The following is a 24983-nucleotide window of genomic DNA, read 5'->3' on the forward strand; positions in this document are numbered from 1 at the left end:
TGGATCCAAAGACTAAATCAACTTCTACTTGAGCAGTGAAGGATGTGAGGGACTTGATTCTGGTGTACCTCTGACCGTCTTTAAGTGCACCTTCATATCGAAACTTAATTCAAATTGTTCAGTTTGATCAATGATTACTAACATAGTTAAATGTATGATTATTGCATTATAAACGATATTTTAGGTGTTAGTACTCATGCAAAATAGGAGCTGTGTTATCATAGATATATTCTGAACAAGTAACGTGAACTGCTTTTTTTAATTTTTGTGAAAATGCTGGCCAAATTTTTCAATGAAATAAAAAAATTTTTATTAATACAAAAAAAAAAGAATACAAAAAGAAAATTAAAAAGAAAAAAGGTCAAATAAATAAAAAAACAAAAAACTCATCATCAAGTTTCATAAATATTTTTTTGACAGCAAACAAAATTTTTTTTTTTTAATTTATTTATTTATTAATTTTTTTTTCCCCTACTTTTTTCAACCATAATGAATATAAATTAGGGTTTAAGATTTTTTTTTTTTTTAACCTGCATTTCTGTATACGTGTGCATATGACAATCATGTTGACACACCAGTTTTTATTAGATCAGCAAAGCTAAGCAAATTTGAACCTGGCCAGTACAAGATGGGTGACCATTTAGGAATACCAAGTGCTATGTGTAGGAGGATGTCGGCACCTCTTTGCAAGAACTGCAGAAATATAATATCAATATCTCTCTTGACTATGAACTACATACAACTAAGGACAGCTTGTGAATTTTATATTCCTTAGGAACTTCCTCCTTTGGCGGAAACCAGTTCAACCCATCAAGGTGAATGGTGCTGCTTGCTATACATGTACAGGAAACATTACTTTTACCTCTAGGTTTCCATTTTTAACAAAATTAAGTATTTGTTTCTAGAGACTAGATTCATAAACCAGTTTTCAAAAATTTATTGAATTAATTATTTTTCAAAAATTTATTGAATTTTCCGCAATGTTTTTATTGTTTGCCAATTGTTGGCTACTGTGATTTTTACTGGTTAAGTGTTTTCGCACCTTCTAGCAGTTTAGGTAACCTGCCCAGATGCTAACAATAATGTTATCCTTGTTTTGCATAAGCACTGTTATTTGGAATTTGCTGTTGTGAATGGCATACACTGTAAAAGGAATTTTCATTATTAAATTTTGCAAGTTTTTTTGGGGTTTTTTTGCTTATTTTTATTCCAAGCTTTTTGAAGAAAATTCTTTCAAATCCTTAAGCTAACATTAATTATAATGTTAACTTTAAAATTTCTGGTGATCTCTATAAGAAAAAAAACAATTTCTTCACTTGAAATAATATTACAAACAATAGTTTTAATGATAATTTTATGTTATTCTTCCACCCTGGCAATGCTGGATAGCCCTGCAAGTTTATAAACTAAAACTTGAAATATTATCTAAAAGAAACATGGTGCTAAAACATATTGATCATTTGTATTAGTCAGACTACTGTTCTCATCTTGAGTGTTAGCACCACAATGATGATGCAACCTCTGACCTTTTTCAGGTGAGTCTTGTCAAACTCGTGAATCTGGAAAGAATTCTGAACAGAAACAGGGCGCCTTCAGTCTTTGACAGACTATGGATACTCACGAAGGGGTGCCTGCGCATGAAACTTTTGTGACAAGAGGTGCGCAATCTCCAACCACCCCTCTCCTGAGTTGACATTGAAGTGTGTACAAGACGACTGGAAACAAATGCAGAGATAAGTGGAGAGCTTATGCAGCACCTAGAATTCCCAAATAGTCACCCATCTGGTACTAACCAGGCTCGACGTTGCTTAACTTCAGTGATCTGATGAGAACCGATATGTCTATGTGATTATGCCGTATATATTTTGAACAGAACCCTTCATTTAATTCATGAGAGTAGCATTTATTTCGTCAGCTAAGTAATTAGCAGTTGTATTTTTTAGTGTTGCCTTCAACTTTTTTTTTTTCCCAAGTCAACCCTTATCATGGTCTGGAGCCACTCAAGGATAAGAGTTAATATGTGTAAAGTATATAGCATAGTAAGTATTAGTAATAGAAATTTGGTATAATTTGATTATTTAAGAGGATAGTTCAATAAGAACTTGTTTATGTTGGATTTGAAGATGACCATATTGTAGTCAGCTGGAAAGCAGGTCAGCAGAACAGAGTTCCACAGGCAGGCAGTTCTAGGAAAGAAGCTTTGTTCATGGAATCCACGTATAGATTTAGGCGCAGATAGAGTAGGGGAAATTATTGATAGTGGTTTTAGTCAGACATGGTTTTTGTGAAAGTTTGACAAGGGGGAAGACCATAGATTGGAGCTCAGATGAGCACTTGCAATGAAAATAACAATAGAGCAGAAACAGGCTGGCAACATCTCTTCAATGTGAACTTCCAGAAAAGTGTAACTTACAACCGAATTTAACAAGTACTTTATCCACTATGTGGTAATCAACAAAGAATGTTATGAAAACAATAATCCAAATAATACAATACAAAATATCCATATCTCAAAATTCAGAAGATAATTATTTGTATGCATCAGTGTTGTTAAATATAATGAATTCTGTTATCTAACATCATGCTCCCTTATAAATAATATTCGGTTCAGATTACAACTAATATGTACACACACCAAATACTTATTCATGTTTTTTTTTTCTTATGGTTTTAGGAGTTAGTGAATCAAAATTTGGATATAAAGTCGTTTGGAATAAAAAAAAAAAAAGGGGGTATAACATAGGCAAATGTTTATTTTAAAAATATCATTTTCGCAAGGAAACGTTAGCTTAATATTTTCTTAAACCATAAATTGTTTTGATTTGTCTATAAATTTGCAAAATACACTAAGTGTTAACAGAAAAATAGTTGGAACAAAAATGTTCAAGATTTCCTGAAAAACTTAGCTATTACTATTAGTTAAAAATAAAAATAACGCTTGCTATAAGTGAAACGTAATAATAAAAATTAACTGTTACCATGAGTTAAAAAACAATAATAAAAAAAAATAACTTATTGTAAGTTAAAAGAAATAGAAACAATATGAGTTAGAAATAATAAAATTACCACAATAATAATAAATATAATTATGATAATCAAAATAATAATAAAAGTAATTATAATAATAACCATTACTATAAGTTAAAAAATAATAGAATAACATGAGTTAAAATGATAAAATAACCATTACCATAGCTAATTTGGAGCTATGGTAATGGTTATTTTATTATTTTAACTCATGGAATACCAAAAAGAAAAATGGTGGTGGTGGTGGTGGGGGGGAGGAGGAGGAGGAGGAGGAGGAGGAGTTAATAATAATAATAGTTAAACATTAGAATAAAAATAAACATTATAAGTTAAAAATAATATAACATAATCATTACCACCAGTCAAAAGGAATAAAAATAACCATTAATATAAATTGAGAGAAATTAAGAAAAAAAAATACCCATTGATATAAGTAAAAATAAAAAATAACCATCTCTATAAGATAAAAGAAATGATAAAAATAACCATTAATATATGTAAAAAGAAATTTAAAAAAATAACCGTTACTATAAGTAAATAAAAATAACCATCACTATAAATTAAAAATAATAAAAATGCAAACATAGCTATAAATTAAAAATAATAAAAAAGCAACCATTACAATAAATTAAAAATAATAAAAAGCAACCATAACTATAAATTAAAAATAATAAAAAAGCAACCATAACTATAAATTAAAAATAAAAATAACTATTACTATAAATTAAAATAAAAAAAGCAACCGTTACTGTGAATTAAAAATAAAAAATAATTCTTATTATGCGTTAAAAATAATTAAAAAATAACCATTACTATAAGTCAAAAGAAATAATAAAAAAAATAGACATTACTATAAGCTATAAATAATAATAATAATAATAATAGAATAACCATTACTATAAGTTATAAATAACTAGTAGGGCTACCTGGCGTTGCCCGGGGTGCTGGAAAAGAAAATAAAACAATTTAAAAATTTAACCTAAATAAAATGTTGTTAGAATTTTGTTCCAAACAATAAAAAAAAAAAGAAATTTGTTTCAAAAATTACTGACAATCCCCTCCTACTACATGAATACTGCCTCTGTTGAACTCAGTGTATAAAGATTGAAGTTACTTTTTTTTATATAACCTGTCTGATACATAGTGAATCCAATAGTGTAAGGTTTGTAAGTTTATCTTGCATAATTTCTGACATCCTGCCAGAAATACACACACGTACAGATAGAAAGTTTGACTTTATATATACTAGTAGTTTAGCCCAGCTTTGCTTGGGCCCCATGTACTGTTCATAACTTTATGTGCATATATATATATATATATATATATATATTAAAAAGTTTGACTCATGTCCAGGTAACCTCCATCTAAAATTTAAAGTGTTTAGACCCAAAATTGGCAAAGGAATTTGGTAGAGTCTGTAACAGTCAACTCTTTCAATTTTGACCTATTGGCATCCAAATTTTTGCCCCAAAACTGATTAAAAAGCTTGCTGCATGTCTGAATACCCTTTATGTAAAATTTCATATGTTTAAACACAAAATTGGCTGAATAGGTTGCTAGTAATCGTAAAAGTCAAATCTTTTGAACTTTGATCCCTTTTCAGCCAAATTTTCATCCAAAAACTGATTAAAAAACTTGCCCTATGTCTGAATACTCTTTATGTAAAATTTCAAATGTTTAGACCAAAAATTGGCTGAGTAATTTGGTAGAGATCACAGAGGTCAAATTTTTTTTTTTAACTTTGACCCCTTAACATTTATTGTTTTGAGCTCAAATCAAATTAAAAAGTTTGATTCTTGTCTGAGTAACCTACATTTAAACTTTCAAGTGTTTAGACCCAAAATTGGCGGAGGAGTTTGGTAGACTTTTCAAAGGTCAAATCGTTGAACTTTGACCCCCTTGACAGCCAAATTTCTGGCCGAAAAGCTATTAAAAAGATTTTCGCAAATCTCAATACCCCTTATGTCAAATCTCGAGTCTGTAGACTGAAAATTGACAGAGTTATTTGGTAGGGAAATGTACACAGACAATTTCACTTTTATAGATATGTATATAATAGACTAATTGTACCTACCCGGCAAAGCCAGGAAGTTATTATTTTACTTTTCATTATTGTTGATATGTGTATATTTAGATGGATAATTCAATGAAGAATTCTATTAAAAAAAACAGAAAATCTGTTAAAATAAAACTTTTATCTCTCTTCGACTTAGGAAAATCATGCATCCTGCAACACAGCAAGGAAATCAAAGTATTCCATTTTTTTTAATCTAAAGCCAAATCCACAGCATCAATCCAGTTTCTTCCCGTTGAAATCAAATCTTTTTTTTTTTTTTTACATGGAGGTCACCACTTATCAAGGCCCAAACGCCACTCGGGGATAAAGGTTATTGTGTGTACAGTAATCAATAAGATAGTATCGTAGTAATAGTTAGTATCGGAGATTTGATAAAGTGTCATTACTTAAGGGGATGGTTCATCAGGAATTTGTTTATGTTGGACTTGAAGACATCCAAGTTGAAGTCAGGAGGGAAACAGGCAAGCGGCAGAGAGTTCCACATGTGTGCAGTTCTAAGAAAGAAAATTTGCTCATGGAATCTACGTTTTGATTTAGGCACAGATAAAGAGTGGGGAAATTCTTCTTGATTGTCTGCTTTCAGCTCATTTTTGGTCTTCTTTTGTGATCAAAGGTCCATTGAAGCTCTTAATTGACAATTACTCGGGGGGGGGGAGTAGTCTAAGGGTATGTCAGAGCCAGCCTATACGCTGTTTGCAGATTATTGACAATACTAGCTATAGGTTACTGCGCTCAGATTTCTTGGTAATTCAATATCTCCATTTAATCCCTAGAATCATTCTAACGCATTTGGAATGAAATTCATCTAATTTCTTCTTTTAACTGATTTTGAAGTTTCACTTCCATATAGCAGTGTGGACAAGACATTGCTGTTAGGAAATCTTAATTGCAAAACTGGTTAAATGCTGCTGAGGCATAACATATCCTGCGCTGCAACTCCTAGTCTATATTGCCTTTTTTTGTTTATGAAGCTTCCTTAAGTAGGTGACGCTGTCAAACATAGCGATTCCTTTGTGATTGATAAAGACATTCAAAAGTGGCTGATATGTCCCAAAGAGAATATTTTGAGATTTCTTAGCATTAAACCAGAGACCAATACTTCTAAGCATTAATATAGAGACCAATACTTATTAGCATTAATATAGAGACCAATACTTATCAGCATTAATATAGAGACCAATACTTATCAGCATTAATATAGAGACCAATACTTATCAGCATTAATATAGAGACCAATACTTATCAGCATTAATATAGAGACCAATACTTATTAGCATTAATATAGAGACCAATACTTCTAAGCATTAATATAGAGACCAATACTTATTAGCATTAATATAGAGACCAATACTTATCAGCATTAATATAGAGACCAATACTTATCAGCATTAATATAGAGACCAATACTTATCAGCATTAATATAGAGACCAATACTTATCAGCATTAATATAGAGACCAATACTTATTAGCATTAATATAGAGACCAATACTTCTAAGCATTAATATAGAGACCAATACTTATTAGCATTAATATAGAGACCAATACTTCTAAGTATTAATATAGAGACCAATACTTATCAGCATTAATATAGAGACCAATACTTATTAGCATTAATATAGAGACCAATACTTATCAGCATTAATATAGAGACCAATACTTATTAGCATTAATATAGAGACCAATACTTATCAGCATTAATATAGAGACCAATACTTATTAGCATTAATATAGAGACCAATACTTATTAGCATTAATATAGAGACCAATACTTATTAGCATTAATATAGAGACCAATACTTATTAGCATTAATATAGAGACCAATACTTATTAGCATTAATATAGAGACCAATACTTATTAGCATTAATATAGAGACCAATACTTATTAGCATTAATATAGAGACCAATACTTATCAGCATTAATATAGAGACCAATACTTATTAGCATTAATATAGAGACCAATACTTATCAGCATTAATATAGAGACCAATACTTATTAGCATTAATATAGAGACCAATACTTATTAGCATTAATATAGAGACCAATACTTATTAGCATTAATATAGAGACCAATACTTATTAGCATTAATATAGAGACCAATACTTATTAGCATTAATATAGAGACCAATACTTATTAGCATTAATATAGAGACCAATACTTATCAGCATTAATATAGAGACCAATACTTATTAGCATTAATATAGAGACCAATACTTATCAGCATTAATATAGAGACCAATACTTATCAGCATTAATATAGAGACCAATACTTATTAGCATTAATATAGAGACCAATACTTATTAGCATTAATATAGAGACCAATACTTATTAGCATTAATATAGAGACCAATACTTATTAGCATTAATATAGAGACCAATACTTATTAGCATTAATATAGAGACCAATACTTATTAGCATTAATATAGAGACCAATACTTATTAGCATTAATATAGAGACCAATACTTATTAGCATTAATATAGAGACCAATACTTATTAGCATTAATATAGAGACCAATACTTATTAGCATTAATATAGAGACCAATACTTATTAGCATTAATATAGAGACCAATACTTATTAGCATTAATATAGAGACCAATACTTATTAGCATTAATATAGAGACCAATACTTCTAAGCATTAATATAGAGACCAATACTTATTAGCATTAATATAGAGACCAATACTTATCAGCATTAATATAGAGACCAATACTTATCAGCATTAATATAGAGACCAATACTTATTAGCATTAATATAGAGACCAATACTTATTAGCATTAATATAGAGACCAATACTTATCAGCATTAATATAGAGACCAATACTTATTAGCATTAATATAGAGACCAATACTTATCAGCATTAATATAGAGACCAATACTTATTAGCATTAATATAGAGACCAATACTTATTAGCATTAATATAGAGACCAATACTTATTAGCATTAATATAGAGACCAATACTTATTAGCATTAATATAGAGACCAATACTTATCAGCATTAATATAGAGACCAATACTTATTAGCATTAATATAGAGACCAATACTTATCAGCATTAATATAGAGACCAATACTTATTAGCATTAATATAGAGACCAATACTTCTAAGCATTAATATAGAGACCAATACTTATTAGCATTAATATAGAGACCAATACTTATCAGCATTAATATAGAGACCAATACTTATCAGCATTAATATAGAGACCAATACTTATTAGCATTAATATAGAGATCAATACTTATCAGCATTAATATAGAGATCAATACTTATCAGCATTAATATAGAGACCAATACTTATCAGCATTAATATAGAGATCAATACTTATCAGCATTAATATAGAGACCAATACTTATCAGCATTAATATAGAGACCAATACTTATCAGCATTAATATAGAGACCAATACTTATCAGCATTAATATAGAGACCAATACTTATCAGCATTAATATAGAGACCAATACTTATCAGCATTAATATAGAGACCAATACTTATCAGCATTAATATAGAGACCAATACTTATCAGCATTAATATAGAGACCAATACTTATTAGCATTAATATAGAGACCAATACTTATTAGCATTAATATAGAGACCAATACTTATTAGCATTAATATAGAGACCAATACTTATTAGCATTAATATAGAGACCAATACTTATTAGCATTAATATAGAGACCAATACTTATTAGCATTAATATAGAGACCAATACTTATTAGCATTAATATAGAGACCAATACTTATTAGCATTAATATAGAGACCAATACTTATTAGCATTAATATAGAGACCAATACTTATTAGCATTAATATAGAGACCAATACTTATTAGCATTAATATAGAGACCAATACTTATTAGCATTAATATAGAGACCAATACTTATTAGCATTAATATAGAGACCAATACTTATTAGCATTAATATAGAGACCAATACGTATTAGCATTAATATAGAGACCAATACTTATTAGCATTAATATAGAGACCAATACTTATTAGCATTAATATAGAGACCAATACTTATTAGCATTAATATAGAGACCAATACTTATTAGCATTAATATAGAGATCAATACTTATCAGCATTAATATAGAGACCAATACTTATTAGCATTAATATAGAGACCAATACTTCTAAGCATTAATATAGAGACCAATACTTATCAGCATTAATATAGAGACCAATACTTATCAGCATTAATATAGAGACCGATACTTATCAGCATTAATATAGAGATCAATACTTATCAGCATTAATATAGAGATCAATACTTATCAGCATTAATATAGAGACCAATACTTATCAGCATTAATATAGAGACCAATACTTCTAAGCATTAATATAGTAACCAATACTTATCAGCATTAATATAGAGACCAATACTTATCAGCATTAATATAGAGACCAATACTTCTAAGCATTAATATAGAGACCAATACTTATCAGCATTAATATAGAAACCAATACTTATCAGCATTAATATAGAGACCAATACTTATCAGCATTAATATAGAGACCAATACTTATCAGCATTAATATAGAGACCAATACTTATCAGCATTAATATAGAGACCAATACTTATCAGCATTAATATAGAGACCAATACTTATTAGCATTAATATAGAGACCAATACTTATTAGCATTAATATAGAGACCAATACTTATCAGCATTAATATAGAGACCAATACTTATCAGCATTAATATAGAGACCAATACTTATCAGCATTAATATAGAGACCAATACTTATCAGCATTAATATAGAGACCAATACTTATTAGCATTAATATAGAGACAAATACTTATTAGCATTAATATAGAGACCAATACTTATTAGCATTAATATAGAGACCAATACTTATTAGCATTAATATAGAGACCAATACTTATTAGCATTAATATAGAGACCAATACTTATCAGCATTAATATAGAGACCAATACTTATCAGCATTAATATAGAGACCAATACTTATCAGCATTAATATAGAGACCAATACCTATCAGCATTAATATAGAGACCAATACTTATCAGCATTAATATAGAGACCAATACTTATTAGCATTAATATAGAGACCAATACTTATTAGCATTAATATAGAGACCAATACTTATTAGCATTAATATAGAGACCAATACTTATCAGCATTAATATAGAGACCAATACTTATCAGCATTAATATAGAGACCAATACTTATCAGCATTAATATAGAGACCAATACTTATCAGCATTAATATAGAGACCAATACTTATCAGCATTAATATAGAGACCAATACTTATTAGCATTAATATAGAGACCAATACTTATCAGCATTAATATAGAGACCAATACTTATCAGCATTAATATAGAGACCAATACTTATCAGCATTAATATAGAGACCAATACTTATCAGCATTAATATAGAGACCAATACTTATCAGCATTAATATAGAGACCAATACTTATTAGCATTAATATAGAGACCAATACTTATTAGCATTAATATAGAGACCAATACTTATTAGCATTAATATAGAGACCAATACTTATTAGCATTAATATAGAGACCAATACTTATCAGCATTAATATAGAGACCAATACTTATCAGCATTAATATAGAGACCAATACTTATCAGCATTAATATAGAGACCAATACTTATCAGCATTAATATAGAGACCAATACTTATTAGCATTAATATAGAGACCAATACTTATTAGCATTAATATAGAGACCAATACTTATTAGCATTAATATAGAGACCAATACTTATTAGCATTAATATAGAGACCAATACCTATTAGCATTAATATAGAGACCAATACTTATTAGCATTAATATAGAGACCAATACTTATCAGCATTAATATAGAGACCAATACTTATTAGCATTAATATAGAGACCAATACTTATCAGCATTAATATAGAGACCAATACTTATTAGCATTAATATAGAGACCAATACTTATTAGCATTAATATAGAGACCAATACTTATTAGCATTAATATAGAGACCAATACTTATCAGCATTAATATAGAGACCAATACTTATCAGCATTAATATAGAGACCAATACTTATCAGCATTAATATAGAGACCAATACTTATCAGCATTAATATAGAGACCAATACTTATCAGCATTAATATAGAACCAATACTTATCAGCATTAATATAGAGACCAATACTTATCAGCATTAATATAGAGACCAATACTTATCAGCATTAATATAGAGACCAATACTTATCAGCATTAATATAGAGACCAATACTTATCAGCATTAATATAGAGACCAATACTTATCAGCATTAAAATAGAGATCAATACTTATCAGCATTAATATAGAGACCAATACTTATCAGCATTAATATAGAGACCAATACTTATCAGCATTAATATAGAGATCAATACTTATCAGCATTAATATAGAGACCAATACTTATCAGCATTAATATAGAGATCAATACTTATCAGCATTAATATAGAGACCAATACTTATCAGCATTAATATAGAGATCAATACTTATCAGCATTAATATAGAGACCAATACTTATCAGCATTAATATAGAGACCAATACTTATCAGCATTAATATAGAGACCAATACTTATCAGCATTAATATAGAGACCAATACTTATCAGCATTAATATAGAGACCAATACTTATCAGCATTAATATAGAGACCAATACTTATCAGCATTAATATAGAGACCAATACTTATCAGCATTAATATAGAGACCAATACTTATCAGCATTAATATAGAGACCAATACTTATCAGCATTAATATGGAGACCAATACTTATCAGCATTAATATAGAGACCAATACTTATCAGCATTAATATAGAGACCAATACTTATCAGCATTAATATAGAGACCAATACTTATCAGCATTAATATAGAGACCAATACTTATCAGCATTAATATAGAGACCAATACTTATCAGCATTAATATAGAGACCAATACTTATCAGCATTAATATAGAGACCAATACTTATCAGCATTAATATAGAGACCAATACTTATCAGCATTAATATAGAGACCAATACTTATCAGCATTAATATAGAGACCAATACTTTTCAGCATTAATATAGAGACCAATACTTATCAGCATTAATATAGAGACCAATACTTATCAGCATTAATATAGAGACCAATACTTATCAGCATTAATATAGAGACCAATACTTATCAGCATTAATATAGAGACCAATACTTATCAGCATTAATATAGAGACCAATACTTATCAGCATTAATATAGAGATCAATACTTATCAGCATTAATATAGAGACCAATACTTATTAGCATTAATATAGAGATCAATACTTATCAGCATTAATATAGAGATCAATACTTATCAGCATTAATATAGAGACCAATACTTATCAGCATTAATATAGAGATCAATACTTATCAGCATTAATATAGAGACCAATACTTATCAGCATTAATATAGAGATCAATACTTATCAGCATTAATATAGAGACCAATACTTATCAGCATTAATATAGAGACCAATACTTATCAGCATTAATATAGAGACCAATACTTATCAGCATTAATATAGAGACCAATACTTATCAGCATTAATATAGAGACCAATACTTATCAGCATTAATATAGAGACCAATACTTATCAGCATTAATATAGAGACCAATACTTATCAGCATTAATATAGAGACCAATACTTATCAGCATTAATATAGAGACCAATACTTATTAGCATTAATATAGAGACCAATACTTATCAGCATTAATATAGAGACCAATACTTATCAGCATTAATATAGAGACCAATACTTATCAGCATTAATATAGAGACCAATACTTATCAGCATTAATATAGAGACCAATACTTATCAGCATTAATAAAGACACCAATACTTATCAGCATTAATATAGAGACCAATACTTATCAGCATTAATATAGAGACCAATACTTATCAGCATTAATATAGAGATCAATACTTATCAGCATTAATATAGAGACCAATACTTATCAGCATTAATATAGAGACCAATACTTATTAGCATTAATATAGAGACCAATACTTATTAGCATTAATATAGAGACCAATACCTATTAGCATTAATATAGAGACCAATACTTATTAGCATTAATATAGAGACCAATACTTATTAGCATTAATATAGAGACCAATACTTATTAGCATTAATATAGAGACCAATACTTATTAGCATTAATATAGAGACCAATACTTATTAGCATTAATATAGAGACCAATACTTATTAGCATTAATATAGAGACCAATACTTATTAGCATTAATATAGAGACCAATACTTAGCATTAATATAGAGACCAATACTTATTAGCATTAATATAGAGACCAATACTTATTAGCATTAATATAGAGACCAATACCTATTAGCATTAATATAGAGACCAATACTTATTAGCATTAATATAGAGACCAATACTTATTAACATTAATATAGAGACCAATACTTATTAGCATTAATATAGAGACCAATACTTATTAGCATTAATATAGAGACCAATACTTATTAGCATTAATATAGAGACCAATACGTATTAGCATTAATATAGAGACCAATACTTATTAGCATTAATATAGAGACCAATACTTATTAGCATTAATATAGAGACCAATACTTATTAGCATTAATATAGAGACCAATACTTATTAGCATTAATATAGAGACCAATACTTATTAGCATTACTATAGAGACCAATACTTATTAGCATTAATATAGAGACCAATACTTATTAGCATTAATATAGAGACCAATACTTATTAGCATTAATATAGAGACCAATACTTATTAGCATTAATATAGAGACCAATACTTATTAGCATTAATATAGAGACCAATACTTATTAGCATTAATATAGAGACCAATACTTATTAGAATTAATATAGAGACCAATACTTATTAGCATTAATATAGAGACCAATACTTATTAGCATTAATATAGAGACCAATACTTATCAGCATTAATATAGAGACCAATACTTATCAGCATTAATATAGAGACCAATACTTATCAGCATTAATATAGAGATCAATACTTATCAGCTTTAATATAGAGATCAATACTTATCAGCTTTAATATAGAGATCAATACTTATCAGCAGTAATATAGAGACTAATACTTATCAGCATTAACATAGAGACCAATACTTATTAGCATTAAAACAGACACCAATACTTATTAGCATTAAAACAGAGACCAATACTTATTAGCATTAAAACAGAGACCAATGCTTATTAGCATTAAAACAGAGACCAATACTTATTAGCATTAAAACAGAGACCAATACTTATTAGCATTAAAACAGAGACCAATACTTATTAGCATTAATACAGAGACCAATACTTATTAGCATTAATACAGAGACCAATACTTATTAGCATTAATACAGAGACCAATACTTATTAGCATTAATACAGAGACCAATATCTTATTAGCATTAATACAGAGACCAATACTTATTAGCATTAATATAGAGATCAATACTTATTAGCATTAAAACAGAGACCAATACTTATTAGCATTAATATAGAGACCAATACTTATTAGCATTAATATAGAGACCAATACTTATTAGCATTAATATAGAGACCAATACTTATTAGCATTAATACAGAGACTAATACTTATTAGCATTAATAAAGAGACCAATACTTATAAACATTAATACAGGGGTGGGATGAAATAAATAAATAAATATATACAGTGATGATCATATTTATTGGCACGGTAAAATAAAAGTTAAATTTTGTCTAATAAATTCTAAAAAAGGGATTAAATTAAAGAAAATAACAAAGTATATTATGTATTTTTAACTGGCCTTTCCGATGCAGCAATCGGATTTTAGAAAAAATAAATGTCACATTTTTTTCACATTCTTTTGCTCCTTCGCGGTATGGGCTCAAGCCTGCCTTCCTACTACAACTTTTTTTTTTTTTGCTCAACACACATCTCCAAACACCCAGGCAACGCCGGGCATCCATGCTAGTAAGTATATTTCAAAGTAGACATTTTGTCTTTATTATATATGCTTATCGTTATTTTATAAATTTTAACAAATTTTTGCAAATCAAAATTGAAAATAAGAAATTTCCCCAAAACTAGTTGAGCACTCTAGAAATAAATAATGTTCTTGAAAACAATATAACTTTTGGAAATTTAATCAACAAAATATACTTGAAAGAAAAAAAAAAAACACTGCCCAACAATAATAGAAAAACAAAAAGGAATCATTCTTACACGGACACATGTAAAAGCGGCTCATGTCCAGGCTCTGCATCAGACGGCACAATGTCATCGTCATCTCCATCGTCTTCATCTTCAGCATCTTTATTTTCCTCCAAAGTTTCATCTGAAGACTGCAGCAGTGCCACATCAGCTCCCTTCCTGGTCCGTCCAGCTGCAATCAGTATCACTTCACGGACCACAGTATGGAAAGCCTGATTTGGCAAATGAAAAAAACAAAAAAACGATGGAAAACTCGGATTATGATGGATAGATAGATTTTAAGAATTACCTTTTTTTTTCTTTCTATTTAAAATTAAGAGGAAAAAGATACAAACGATGAACAAAAAAGGATAATAAAAAAAATATGACTGAAATAATCAGTCATATTTTTTTATTATCCTTTTTTGTTCATCGTTTGTATCTTTTTCCTCTTAATTTTGTCCTTTCTTCCATTCTTTACTTTGTTCTTTTCTCTTTTTCTATCACTCTTTTATCCCCCACGTGATGATGATGTGTGAAAGTAAAATCTGGTCAGTGAGAATTGAGGACATGTGTTGCATGGAGGGAACTAATACGAAAATGATATGATCGTGCAATGTGACTCTTAAAGACAGGCTTAGATCTCAGGACCTCAGAGGAAGATTAAATCAGGACAGTATAACGAGATGTGTGCAGAACAGAAGACTTTGGTGGTATGGTCACGTTGAAAGAATGGATGAGAATGGGTTAGTAAATGTAGAACAGTCAGAGCAGCAGATTAGAGAAAGAAAAAGAGACAAAGAAGATCTGGCCAAGTAGGTTTGGAAGTAAATTTCTAAAAGCTATCCAACACGTTAGACTATAAACAGATGCTAAACCGACGATGATAATAATGATAACAGCGACAATGATGCATGTATAATGTGAATCTTAAAGACAGGTTAAGATTTAATGATTTCAAAGGAAGATTGAATCTGGATAATAAAGGAAGATGTGTGTGTAAAATAGGAGACTCTGATGGTCTAGTCACACTCAAACAATGGATGAGAGCTCTTGGGTTAGTCAATGTAGAACAGTTGTGGTAGTAGGTTCAGTTCACAGAGGAAGGCTAAGGAAAATAGGGAAGGAAATAATAAGAATTCACTCAAGAGAAATAGGGATAAATAAAGACCTGCCAAGAGATAGGTTAGTTTGGAAGTCAACTTCTGAAAGCTGTCCAATGCATGCCAGCATGTAAAACAAATGTTATGATGATGATGATGATATTTATTTAAAACTTTTTTTAATCTCTTTTTCATTCATTTTTCCATTTGTTTTTCTTTTCTTTTTCTCTTTTGTTCTTTCTTTAGTTCTTTTCTTTTATTAGTTTTTTTTAACCTTACTTTCTCTTTTATCTCTTTCCTTAAATGTTTCTTCTTCATTTTTTTCATTCTTTCTTTCACCTTTTTCTTTAACTTCTCCTTTTTCCTCAACAATTTCTTCTGTTTTCATCTTTCTTTCATTACATTTGTGCTTTCACTCACTTTCTGTCCTTTCACATTTTTCTTTCCATATATATATATATATATATATATTTAAATAAGGGAGTAGTCACCAACAATGTGTATTTTTTAACATTATTTTATTATTCTGTGTCTTGGTTTTTCATTGAGAATTATGTTTGGATCATTGTAATAATGTTTTTAAGTCATTGAAATCGTTTACGTACGTTTCAGACGGTCTGATACGTCCTCGTCAGAAATTATTTTCAAATGTGTAAAAATGGCGATTTTCATAGTTAGTTTGAAGTTTTTCCAAGGGGTGGAGGCTTGTAAGTGTTTATTATACATTGGTATGCTGAATTTTTATTGCTTTTTTTTTTTTTTATTGCTTTTTTATTTGGTTTGTCCAGGGAGATTTTGACCTCGCTGTAGTCAGTCGCTATCTCTTTCTGCTAATGTGTTTTTCTTTTCCTTTAGGGTGGGGTAGGGTGTGTGTATGTGTGTGTGCGCGTGTGTGTTTATGTGTGTGTGTGTGTGTGTGTGTGTGTGTGCGCGCGCGTTTGCTTTTATTGGTTTGGGAATGTGTATATTGTTTTATAGCATTTTGGGGTTATTTGCTTTCTTAGGAAGGCGGCTGTGGTCCGAGGTCGTTACTAATGTGTATGTGTGGGGAGGGGGGACTGGCTCTTCTGAAGTAAGGGTAGGGGTGCTTTTATTCTATTTTGATATTTATTTTTTTGGATTCTTGGATTTTAGTATTGTGATTTTTCGTTTTAGTCTTATATTATGTTTGTTTAGAAAGAGGGGTGTATTTAAAATAGGGGATTTTTTAATGTTTCTATTTATTTGTCTCCCCATGTGGGTATGGCCAGACCCAGGATCGGTTCCTAGTGTGGGGAAGATTTTGTTCCCCAGAGGGGGGGGTCATTGGGGGTGTAGGTATGGGAGGGGGATGATAGAAGGGAAGATAGTCGTTTCAGTCATGAGGGGGTTCTCCTCCCCTGACTGAGGAGGGAGCGAGGTGTTGGAACAGATATTATACTATGGTTCTAGGTGTCTCCTAGTGTTGTTGGTTTCGAGGTTAAGTAGGGTTGGTATTGTTCAGTGTGTTGTATTAGGGATAGGGGTGTTATGTCTGTGTGTGGTTGTATGCGCGCACGTGTGTGTGTTTTAATGTGTCGGTTCTGATTTATGTGTGGGTGTGTGTATGTGTATGTGTATGGTTGTGCATGCGAGTGTACCTTGCATTTCATGTTTTTGTGTGATGGTATTAGGTTCTGTTCAGTTCAGGAGTGAATTTGGTGATGAAGTTTTTTTCCTGTGTAAGTAAATAAAAATAATTGTCTGTTTGGAAGATTGGCATTATTTTGAAGCTGTTTCCACTGCATGTGTGTACGTGTTTTGAAACATAGAGGTGTCTGTTATCTGCAATTTTGATGTTGCTCTTATGTAAGGCCACTCTATTGCTGAAATTTTTGGTGGCGCCTATGTAGGATTTGTTGCATGTTGTGCATCTTAGTGCATATACTACATTTCTGGAGGTGCAATTTAGATCCTTTTTTATTTTGAATGTTTGTGCTGGGTTTTTGAATGTGTATGTGTTACCTTCTATTATTATGTCACATACTCCACATCGCGGTTTGTTGCATTTTGTAACTCCTTTTGTAGTATGTCGGACGAGTTTTGAGGAAGTTAGGATGTGTTTTAAGTTTTTGGGTTGGCGTTTGCTTTTTATTATTTTTGTTGTTTTAAGTATGTTAACCCAAAAACTTAAAACACATCCTAACTTTTCTTATTCCATGGAATTTTGATAACTACTTTCCTAAGGATAAAAGCAATTCTTTGAAACTCCATGGAATAAGAAAAAATTTTAAGTTTTCAACTTGTATTCCTTGTCGAATAATAAATTTGTAAATTTTAATTTATAGAGTTTGAATACACTATATATATATATATATATATATATATATATAGATAGAATAAATGACAAAAAACTATATTCCAAACTTCATGATGTTGACCATCTTATAATTTATTCCTTTAATTCAGTTGACTTTTACAATTCTTAAAGGAATAAATCATAAGATGGTCAACATCATGAATTTTGGAATATAGTTTTTTTGTCATTTATTCTCTATATTGCTCTGTAATTACATTGGGCTTCTTAAATAAGGATTGGTATATATTATAAGAATATATATATATATATATATATATATATATATATATATATACACACACACACACACACTTACCATGACACGGTTGACAATGACAAGGATATTATGGAACACATTTTTCAGCATGTTCATCCATTCCGTATAGTTTAATAAGCGCATTTGGTCAGCCAGGCTGAAATGTAAAAAATATACGAAAAATTATCCATCATGCAATTCATATATATATATATATATATATATATATATATATATATATATATATATATATATTAGTGTTGAGACGACTAATTGAAATCGGAAAAATCAGAACTTTTGGCGGTATCAGAATTGAGAAAATTTGTACCTATTTTCTGATGCCAAAAACGATTCCGTTAAATTATGTTTTTCTTTTATTTGATTTTGTTTAAAACAAAGTCCTCCACAGCTGGAATTACTGATAAAATAATAACTATTTAGTAATTTTTAACTATCAGTAAAGCTAAAATCTATAGATCATCCACAGAAGTCTGTGAAAATATATGCACATTTAACATGTTTTCACAGTATTCAAGAAAAATAACAATTTTATAGATAAATATTTAGATTTATAAAGAATCCGAATTGGTAATTGTATCAGAATCAGGAAAACGATTGGAACCGTCCCATCACTAATATATATATATCCAGGTCTAAGATGTTCAAAAGTAGGGACTAATGAATACAAGGTTGTTAGATAGTGCTTGATAACAAGAGCAAAATATTTTTTTAAATCATTTATTCGAAGGTAAACAGTTACATTTGGTCGCTACAAACAGCCATTTGTTTCAGTCAATAAGGCTTTGTCAGGCAACCCTAAACCATTCAACCATTTTTTCTACAACGTCGAATGGTTCAGGGGCGCCTGATAAAGTCTCATTGACTAAAACAGATAGCTGCTTGTAGCGACTAAATGCAACTGTCTATCTTCAAATAAATATATATGTAAATATACATATAATCAATAACAGCTCATCAACTACATGCAACTCTGTGGTTTATTGATATTTTGTTGTCCTCTCCTAATGTCAGGTACTCCCCGCCCCATTAGTTTTTTATATATAATAGATAAGAATCTACTAACTGGCGTAGACAGAAGTTGATCTATAGTAAAATAAATATAAACTTACCTTCCAACAATTCCTTCGGCATCAACATCATCGGCTGTTGCTACGGCTTCAATCACAGACTGGAAAATAGAAATTGTAATAAATTTCACAACTCATACATATATATATACATGCACACACACACACACACACACACACACACACACATATATATATGCATACACATAAACACATGATTACACACACACACTATATATATATATATTACACACACACGAGGGTCATTCTAAAAATAAAACCTATTTATCTTTTTAATTCAAAAAGTTGAAGAGCTACAAAAATAAGAGTGGTACCATTAAAACGAGCGACCTATTTTTCTACATAGTAATCACCATTTGCAATGCATTTTTACCACAAATTCAATGATGCAATTCTGCTTCTGACGCATGTCCATGACAAGGAGTTGCTTTCTTAGAGTCTCACACTGTCAATACCTGCAAAAAGGAGATGAAACTTTCAGGACATGAATGCATAAGTTCAGTCATCATAACAACACAATTTGCAATCCTTCTGAACCGTTTGGGTGAAATAAAAAATAGGAGGCATTGCTTTTGAAATGCGCCTCATACATATAGAAACACACACACATATATATATATATATATATATATATACATATATACATGCACATATGTACATTATATAACACAATAATAATTCAGCTTGCTTAAAAAACAAACAAATAAATAAATATTGAAAATTAAAATTATGTTAGTAGGTCTGAAGTTTTGATAAATTCCTTCGTTGGGTTCTGAATCACAGTTGGAAGCATCCGCTCATTTTCTGAAAAACCATGCTACAGCAAAACACTTGTCTGTAGATGAATAAATACAGTTGCTCAACATCCCTCATCGGTTGAACTAACTAAGATTAATGCAGATTACTGACCATATTACTTTATATGTTAGATATAAAACACATCAATCAATAAGACTCTGGCTTGACATTCAGATTGCACCACTAATAAAAAAAGACATTTTTATTAAGTACTAACCTTCATATATGTCACTTGTCGAAATTTGAGCCTAATCAGATTATTAGTTTACAAATTACAGTTATTTAACTGAAGCTGATCACTTTACTTTCTTTTTTATCTTTGTAAACTTTCAAAACAATGGAAAAATCTAAACTTTGTGTGTTGGTTTTTGATGAAAAAAAAAAAATTAATCAAGCAAAACAATACTTTGATAAGTGTTATTCAAACTCTGTTATAGTGGAACAATAATTGAGAAGTGGTATGCTGACTTTAAACCCAGTCAGACATACACAAATGATGCTGATCGCTCGGACCGTCCAATTCATCAGTTGTCCTGGAAAACATGACAATAGTCCATAAACAAATTCTGGTCAATCCGAAGTTAAAGTTGTGTGAAAACAGAAACTGGGGTGTATTTTGAGACCAAAGATAAATCTTTATTATTTGGATTTTTCGGACCACTGTTCTCATCTTGACTGTTATTTTCACAACGTTTCGGTTGACATAACATCCAACCTTCTTCAGGTGTTTCTCGCTGAACTCGGAAATCTTTCTGTCAAACTCGGGAATGTGCATGGAATTTCAAACAGAACCCTTTATTTGATCCCAGGGGGTAGCATGCTCTCATTCTGTGAGTCACAACTGGGTAGAAGTCTTAAGTAATTCACAATTGTATTGTCGAGTGTCGCTTGCACTGAGGATTGAACCTTCAACCTTCAGAAGCGTAACTTTTACAACTGAATTTTTACCAGGTACTTTATTATTACTATTTTTAATTTTATTAGTTTTTAAATCGAACTAATCAACTAAGTTAAATCGTTACGAAACCGCGTAAGTTTCGTATCGGGAATTTGCTCTGTTTATTTACAAAATTATCTGCATGCTTATTTATGCGATTTAGGACAGGTTAAAGTTTAAAATCCAATAAGGAAATAAAGTCTAAACATTACTGTATATTTAGTTCATTTTCATTATTCATTTAAAATTAAAGATCTCAATCTATTTATTATTTTTATCTTTTTTAATTTTATATTTGTTTATTATATATATATATATATATATATATATATATATATATATATATATATTTCTTTTTTTTTCTTCTTTCTTCCCACTTTCTTTTTTTTTCTTTTTCCTCTTCTGTTAAGATTTATGATTATCGGATAGTTTAGAAGTAGAAGGGAGATAATTCTGCAAACAAAAAAACCAAAAAAAAAACCACTGAATTGTTGGAGAAGCATTGGATTTAATTTATCACCCAAGGATAGTTGGTTGTTTTTGTTTTACAGCGTATCAACCCTTTTCAGGTTATTTAATGCCAAATCCACTTATATAGTTTAAGGTCATATCCAGAACCATCACCCGAGGAGGAGGCTATGTTGATGAATAATGGAATAATAGGAATTTCTGGTGCCATTGATAGCTTTTGCCACCAGGCAGGGAATTTAAAACAATTCTTTATCCTTTCAAATTCATATTGTCTTAGTAAAACACGTTTACTTTTGACAACAGAATATTCTTTTCATTGTTTTGAATCTTCGAGTATATATCCGACACAGTTAATCAACCGAGAACCTCATCACTCTATATAAAAGCATATAAGATATCAACGGATACACACTCGAGAGTCATAACAATGAAAAGAATATGCTGTTGTCCTAGCCCTAATGATTAATATGCAACAGAAATGCACCAACTTTTTTTTTTTTATCATTTTCACCATTGATGTGATTTAGCTAACAATCATGTATAATTTAGTATTTGTTCCTATTTACTGGTCTCTCCATGAGGGCTGAGTTAGACACAAGGTCAGTTTTTAATGTGGAGAAATCCAGCTCCTCAAAAAGGGGCACTCTGGATAGGAACAAAAATAAAAATTCTCAGTTATGAAAGATTTCTTATCCACTGACCAAAGACAGAAAAGGTGAAGTGTAGCATCAGAACAGATACTATGCTGTGATCTTGGCCCGAAGGCCAGTTTGTTTAGTTTCAGTGAGGCATCCTTCCAGTTATCACCTACCTAATTGGTGGAGATAACGTAATAACTGTACATAACAAAATTAAGTATCTGTTTGGTTTCACCAGAGCATCCTCCCAAGCATGATCTACACCATATTTTTTCATTTTAAGAAATACTTGGGTTGCTGATGGAGCAGGTTTGGTAATTTAAAACTGGAAAATTGTAGTGAAACTAGTTCATTACAGAGCGCATATACAAAGTGTATTTATGATATGTGAAAATAAATATATATATATATATATATATTTCTAAATCCAACACAGAAATTAAAATGATACATAATGTTAGCATGGACTTACTTGTTTGATTGTTGCCTTCAGGGCGGTAAATGCCTCATCTCGTATGACATCGACGAATTCAAAGTCCCGCTGGCGCAACATACCCAGGACAATAGCGACAAGTTTTTCCTAAAAATAAAATTTCCAAGATGCATTATATATATATATATATATATATATATATATATATATAAGACATAAAAATCAAAGACAGCATAAAAAAGAAGACATAAAAATCAAAGATGGCATAAACATCACTAAACGCAATTACAACCACTCTTCGAATTTTTTTGAATTCATGTAATCATGCCCAAATTCTTTTTATTTTATTTTAAAGTTTATGAGTTTTTATTCTTCTGATGAATAAGGATGGAAAAGATTAAAAAATCAACTTAATTTAATATGAATGTTTCTGTGCTACGAAACAGGTGCTGTCAAAAATTGAACATTTTAACATGCTGAAAGAAATAAATGCGAAATGAACAACATGTTGGAATTTGGAATATAGCCCTTTTGTCATTTTTTGTATATGCTCTGTAGTTATAATAAACACACATTGAACTTCTATAATATAAAAGCGAAAATGTGTGTGTGTGTATTTTTTGTGTATGTCCGGCAAAGGCGTTTTGGGGGGCATGCTCGGTGGAGTCACTCATTCTTAAAACTTTTTATATGCTCTGTAGATTATAATATCTAAGATTTACAAAACGAGCTCACGTGTATCTTTAATTTCGGCAACTTTTACACACTATTTTTGCGATATTTCTTGGTCTACGCGTGTTTGTTTGGCTTTTCGGTATAAAAGCAAAACTGAACCCGGAGCAGAATAAAGCTCCTTGGCCCTTGTGGCAGAGACATCCAGAAAAGCAATGAGGTTTGATCAATGTGGGAGGAAACCCTTTATATCAGACAATTGCTATTACTATCTCTTTTTATGGGGAGCTGCCTCCCCCCCCCCCCAACATCTTGGGGAAACAAAACCAAAAAAACTGCCTTACAGTTAAGTTAAGTGCGGGATTGAAGTTTGACCTCATTAAATTGACGCACATGTCAATTCACTTTTTAATCATTAAATTTCATCCATTCTCATTTCCCTACCTTCGTAGAGTCAAGTTAAGTCATCATGCTTTTTTTTTTTTTTTCGCTTTTGCTGCAAGGATTCGGGTTTGACCTTCCTCCCCAAAACTTTTTTCTTTTTTTTTTTTTTTAAACACCCAGGCAATGCCGGGCACCCCCGCTAGTTATAAATAAAAGGATTATTATAAATAAAGGGTGAAATATAATTGATTAAGCATATTTTTGATATCTAGACAAATAATGCCTAGAAAGAAAATGATCGTTGAGGTTGAGTTTATTGTAAAAACTGAAACTGGAAGAAATCTTTATTCCACATAAAAATTACAAAAGGTACATTATTCATAAGGAAAGAGTGCTTCACTCAAAAAAGAGTTTTTTTTCGTATTGAATGGTGAAATCCATCTTTTGAACATTTCCATCTCCAACCATCTTTAACATATTGAGGGCCCACGATAGCTAGTGATAAAAATGAAATAAA

The 24983-nt window shown here is 30.1% G+C and overlaps 1 protein-coding gene across 4 annotated transcripts in view; it reads right to left on the minus strand.

Annotated features, from left to right (window-relative positions):
* LOC145268247 (vacuolar protein sorting-associated protein 54-like) overlaps positions 1-24983 on the minus strand; it is a 181054-nt gene that overhangs the window by 56712 nt on the left and 99359 nt on the right. For all 4 annotated transcript variants that reach the window (XM_080123579.1, XM_080123578.1, XM_080123576.1 and 1 more), the window contains 4 exons: positions 23450-23557; positions 20155-20213; positions 19085-19181; positions 15382-15581 (listed from right to left, as the gene is read on the minus strand). In XM_080123579.1, the coding sequence (XP_079979705.1) occupies positions 15382-15581; positions 19085-19181; positions 20155-20213; positions 23450-23557 (464 nt within the window). The remainder of the gene's footprint in view (positions 1-15381; positions 15582-19084; positions 19182-20154; positions 20214-23449; positions 23558-24983) is intronic.

Source organism: Euprymna scolopes, chromosome 43, assembly GCF_053919585.1.
Source record: "Euprymna scolopes isolate OS-2025 chromosome 43, ASM5391958v1, whole genome shotgun sequence".
In the NCBI taxonomy this organism is placed as follows: domain Eukaryota; kingdom Metazoa; phylum Mollusca; class Cephalopoda; order Sepiida; family Sepiolidae; genus Euprymna; species Euprymna scolopes.